Here is a 5778-nt window from a genome sequence, read left to right as displayed (position 1 = left end):
CGTTATCGCAAATTTTCAAATATATATCGTGATAAATATTTTTGGCCATATCGCCCTGCTCTAGTACCAACAGAAAAACACAAAGTATTGCTTGTTTGGAAAAGTTGCCATGAGACGTTGTGCTCCCTTTAAAAAGAACATGCCAACACAGCTTGCGTTTGCAAAGTTGCATCTGAACAAATCAAAAGACTTCTGGAACAATATCCTTTAGATAGACAAGACAAAAATGGAGTGGTTTGGCCACGTTTGGTGAAAACCAAACACAGCATATCGACACAATCACCTCACACCAGCTGTCAAGCATGGTGGTGGAGGGGTGGTGATTTGTGCTTCTTCTGCAACTATATAACCTTTGGATCTTTCAGTCACTGAGTCCACCATGAACTCCGTCAAAGTATTCTAGATTCGAATTGGAGGCTGACACCTAAAGCTTGGCCCAAATTGGGTCACACAACAGGACAATGGCTCTAATTTAGGTCCGAACTTACTAACAGTGCGCACACAAATATTTCACACAGACCTGATTCTAAACCTTTTTATACTTAAGGCACAGTAAGTGTCTGAAGGGAAGCAAAGCTCCATCATCCTATGAATTCTCATCTTGATCTTTCCTTTTTATTTTAATTTTTTACACTTTCAAAAGTTGGCCTTTTTCTGTCTTCCTCCTCGGAAACTATTTACTTTCTCCTTCACTGTTGCATTAGCAACATCGTCACTGCTCTCTCCACTTCACCTCAAGGTAAACGTGTTTCCTTATATAGAGAAATAAGGATCTGACTGTATTCAGATAGCATGCAGATTGAAAGCAGCAAGCACAAACACTGATTCAGGATGCATGGCAGTAAGAAGATCATTTTCCAGTGTGCATGTGTTGTAAATCTGATGGCAATTTTGCATGTGAACAATTTATTGTACCAAATATGTTTCCATGCATATATTATAAATATGTATAAATACATATATAAATCATAACAAACAGAGCAGCAAATGTACAACAGAAAGTCTGAAAAAGAATCAAGGTGCTGATGTATCAACAGCTGATATTATTTATTTGCTAATTTATCAGTATTATGATTTTAAATGACAATGAAAAACTAAAGAAGTGATGGAAGAAACTCCCTCCAACCATGTTATGAGTGCTGACATGGGTTAGCTGCGACAGGGCACTCCTCAACTTTCCTATAGGCAACACACGTCTACAAACACAACACCTGGCTGAGATGGGCACAGCGTAAATAAGTAAAGAAGTACAACAAATGTTAGAAAGAAAAAAATATGGGCCGATGTAACTTAAATACCAGATTTTAAGATGACCAAATATTGTTAATGATATCTTACTCACAGCAGCAAAGGTCCCTTTAAATAACCCTTTCTCTGAAAATACATGTGTGGAGAATGAAACGTATCGCTACCTGCTGATCCAGATGGTGGTGGAGCTCCAGCTTTCTGCCATTCAGTTGCTTCCATGGCCATACGCCTAACAAAGACGTCATCTACACACATCAGGATGTTCTCCGGCTTTATGTCTGTGTGGATGATTTTACACTTCGTGTGGAGGTAGTCCAAGCCCTGCAGGACCTGCAGACACATCAGATAGACAGACATTTGTATGCTTCTGCCAACCAGTGAGATTTGGTGACTTTATCCTTTTACCATAAGTCGTAATTAGCATGTGAACAATTAGTTGTGACCAAAACATGAGGTGCGTTAGCTTGACTTTTCTTCTTTTACCACCTACATCAATTTTTGTTCTTCCTTGAATCAAAAACATATGAGAACTAAATCTGAAGAAACTCTTTCAAGGTGTTTGCGATATCCTGGAACGAGAAGGATCGGCACATATAACGAAGCAACTAGCAACCTTTAACCATAATGCCTTTAGCCATGGTTGTTTAGCACAGAGGCATGAAATCATGTTCATACTTCTTGTTTAACCATGGATTCACAAAAAATGCAAACATGCCTCTTTTCAGATCTCCTTCTGTGTCTCTCTCCCTTTCATTCACTCTCTCTATTAGTCAGCTCAACCATTCTTTAGATGCTTTCCATTCTCCGAGGGCGGCGAGGACAGAAACTGTTGATGTTTTCCTGTGTTTCTTTCAATTGTATCTGTTTTGAGGCTTTGAAACTGAAGTGAAGGACAGTCTCAATCAATTTCTACTCCTCTCCAGCTCAGCTTACAAGAAGCTGGCAGCAACTGAAACGCTCAGCTGATCAGCTGGTTTGTCATCCCGCTTCTCAGAGTGGCGGCGGTATTAACGTTTGAAGTGAACATTAGCACAAATGTGTATTAATTGGCTGTGTGACTGCTTTTCTATCCACCATCTTCAATCCTCATTAGTCAACATATGACAGGCCGGGACACAGAAACTAAATTAGTTAGAAAATGATGTTAACCTGCACCACCAAATGAATTATGGAGAGAAACAGAACACATGTAAAGACTCTGTATTACAATACACATAAAAAACTGTGCAAAAGTCTCATTTCTTTACATATCACTCAAGTTCACTTAAAAAAACAAAACAAAAGATCAGCTGGCTCATTGGAAGCAAGATCTAAGAAATAGAGGTGGTTGAGAAGATCATCTCAACCAATGGGTATTAACTTCACACCTGCAGTAACAGCTGTTGGAGAAACAAGGATTGATTGGGTTACTTTTGCAAATGCTGGACTGCAGTGTTGGTGCTAAATGTACCCAAATTTTGTAAAATATTCAGTCATTTTATTATGCTCTTAAATACAATTTGTTACGTGTGTGTGTGTGTGTGTGTGTGTGTGTGTGTGTGTGTGTGTGTGTGTGTGTGTGTGTGTGTGTGTGTGTCCTCACCTGTCTGATAATACTCTTGACACACGGCAACGGGAGACCTTGGTAGTTGGATTTAATAATCCATTTCAGCAGGTGATGACCCAGCACTTCAAACACCATACAAACGTCTGCAACTGGGAGTTAAGGACTCACATCATCACATCTCTGTCCTTTCCATATATCCAAACATGCACATGCACGCTTCTTGATTAGGATACGTATCCCGTTGACTCCTGAAATCTTGAAGTCATCTATCAGCTGTACCACCATATCCTTATTGGGATCGCTGGGGTCACTCTCTCTCACCTGCCGGACAAGACGGATAATGAGATATGGTAAACATGTCAGGAGGGACAAAAAGAGAATGACCCTGACAATAGGAGGATGAAGAGAGAAGAAAAACAAAGGAAAAAGGCCTGGAAGATAGGAAAGGAGGAAAAATACTCGAGCACGAGCAAATGTGAACAGAGGAAAGAAAAAAAGACAGGAAAGATGGATGTGGAAGATAAAGCTGCTGAACACCAGATTATAAGAGGCCTGACTTCTTCACCTATCATGCAAGACAACTTGTAAGTGTATATTTAAAGTCAAAGGAAAGAATGGAAGGGTGACGTAAGGACAGGAGCTATGGGGAAAAATGGCAATGGATGCAAAAATCGCTGAGAGTTATAATAAGAAGCAAGAACAGACGGAAAGACAAAATTAAGACGAGAAAATCCAAAAAAAGCGAAAATGTCAAATTAATCAGATTCTCACACATCGCAGCAGTTTGATCTCATCCAGGGCCGTCTCTGTGTAATGCTGAGCGCTCTTCACCACCTTCATCGCCACAAAGTTCTTCACTCTGTAATGCCACACGCACACACGCATCATTTTTATTTTATAGTGACTCACACGCTAACAGGTTGTTGAAGCCAGCAAAGCTGATTAATGCCACCCCGTGAGAGAGATGAAAAAAGGAATCACCGACTGAACCAAGTATTAACGAGCAACGTCAGCCTAGGCTTTGCTGGTTGTCATTTACACTACCCACACTGCCACTGGAAATGCATATGGATGAGCTGTGTGGCATTTAATTAACATTAAACAATCTTAACATTGTGAAATAGCACAACACTGACACGCCTCTTTGTCTTCCTCACGGCCCACATTTAAACTCTTTGTAATCAGGTTATCATGCTGAATATATTCAGTTATTACCATCTAACCACGTTCTGTTACATTATTTCAGAACATTTGGCGTCTATTGCTTCATTTAGCCATTTTTCAAAGAAATCAATATTTGCTAGCTGTAGACTGAAGTGAGTAAATCCTTTGTGCTTTGTTTTGTTACAAAGTGAACAGGCACAGTCTGAACTGGAGACAAACCAACTTCAGATTTCACTTCACATTAATGGTAGCGTGTTTCAATACGAGCAGATGAAAAAGAAGAGTGGAATTTCTCACCTACGCCTATACTGCTCTCATAAAAACTGCTAAATGTTGACCTGACATTCATTGTGCATTTACACGATGCACTATAGAGATTGCACAGGCCCATTAAAGAGGAGCGCTGCACTACAATGTTATCCTATGCCTTCTGTTTCCTGAACTATGGAAACAATTCCTGGAGAAAGGACGAAACAAAAACACTGAAAGAACAGAACAGAAAACATGCACTTCAGAAGCCACGAGTCAGCGATCTAAAGAGAACAGAGAAACGCATCTCATCAGGCAACAGCATGCATTCATATATTCAGTGAAAAATTCAGTGGAAAAGCAACAATTCATAAAAAGAGAATGAGTGGTGAGTAATGCACATCTAAGACTGAGAGATGGGGGAAAAAAGAGGTTTATTCCTCTGATATTGATTCGTGTGTGGATTGCTGTATGTTTCAAAACATGTATTGTGCTGTTTATGACACATTGATGGCCTCAGCCACTCCAGCTCTGTCCTAGTCAGTCCCCTAGAGTAGAGGACCAGAGGAGGTGGGTAAGAGGAGGACGTTAGCCAAGCTAATCTCCATTGCGGGCAACAGCCGCTCCCCCTCCATGTGACTGTAGAGGCCCTGAGCAGCTCCTTCAGCAGTACACTGTTACAGCCACCGTGTAGGACGGAGCGCTATTGAGGTCCGTCATCTCGACACAATTCACACTGTAAAATATGCACACGTGATAAACACCTGCTAAAAATATATTTTATTCCAACTGCATTTTGTGTATATATAAAAAAAAATCTTTTTTTATATTTTTCTTAGTGTGGGAAAAGGTTATCATGGTTAACTCAAACTAAACTAAAAAGGACAAAAAACAATTTCAAAATACAAAACTATAATAACTCCGATGTGGGGTTAATAAAGTTTATACATATCTCTTCAAAATGACATACAGTGAAAGGTCAGTATTTGTTGGGGACCGTCCCTACAGTAACCCAACTCGCTAGCTTATGACCACCATTAGTGTAATTAACACTGGTGAATAAATTAGTTGGTGTGTATGTGTGCGAATCACTGAAAGGTGACACTGGGCCGATGATACCGTTAACCATCCACCTCGGTTGCCTTGTGAACACACAAACAACATCACAGTGTAAATAGATGGCTTAGATGCCAGCACAGGGTGGTGTTGCTTGCAGCTGCCATTGCGGTGACGTGCCAAATGTGGTCGAAAAAGGGCATATGTAGTGCAGACGGCTTATGTGAGGCAAGCGGATGAGAACAAGCGTTGCTGTGCACGGGTGTGAACGAGAGGTTAGGAGTATACGAGCGCTCTCTTTTTTCCTAGATCAAGTGTTGTGGTTGATGTGTGTGTGTGTGTGTGTGTGTGTGTGTGTGTGTGTGTGTGTGTGTGTGTGTGTGTGTGTGTGTGTGTGTGTGTGTTGGGAATAACGAAGCATGTCTAATGAACAGAGTTGAGAGTTACTGCTGTGTCTTGGCCAAAGCATCTCATTCCTCTCTTCTCACTCTTCAGAAGACATTAGCAGCCCTCCT

The 5778-nt window shown here is 40.7% G+C and overlaps 1 protein-coding gene across 5 annotated transcripts in view; it reads right to left on the bottom strand.

Moving 5' to 3' along the window:
• The window catches only part of srpk2 (SRSF protein kinase 2), an 84408-nt gene that overhangs the window by 20376 nt on the left and 58254 nt on the right, over nt 1-5778 (bottom strand). For all 5 annotated transcript variants that reach the window (XM_042223180.1, XM_042223179.1, XM_005927813.3 and 2 more), the window contains 4 exons: nt 3566-3653; nt 3028-3115; nt 2831-2937; nt 1413-1578 (listed from right to left, as the gene is read on the bottom strand). In XM_042223180.1, the coding sequence (XP_042079114.1) occupies nt 1413-1578; nt 2831-2937; nt 3028-3115; nt 3566-3653 (449 nt within the window). The remainder of the gene's footprint in view (nt 1-1412; nt 1579-2830; nt 2938-3027; nt 3116-3565; nt 3654-5778) is intronic.

This window comes from Haplochromis burtoni, unplaced genomic scaffold, assembly GCF_018398535.1.
Source record: "Haplochromis burtoni strain Fernald_Lab_line unplaced genomic scaffold, NCSU_Asbu1 Contig_104, whole genome shotgun sequence".
In the NCBI taxonomy this organism is placed as follows: Eukaryota; Metazoa; Chordata; class Actinopteri; order Cichliformes; family Cichlidae; genus Haplochromis; species Haplochromis burtoni.
This window is presented reverse-complemented; position numbering and strand designations above follow the sequence as displayed.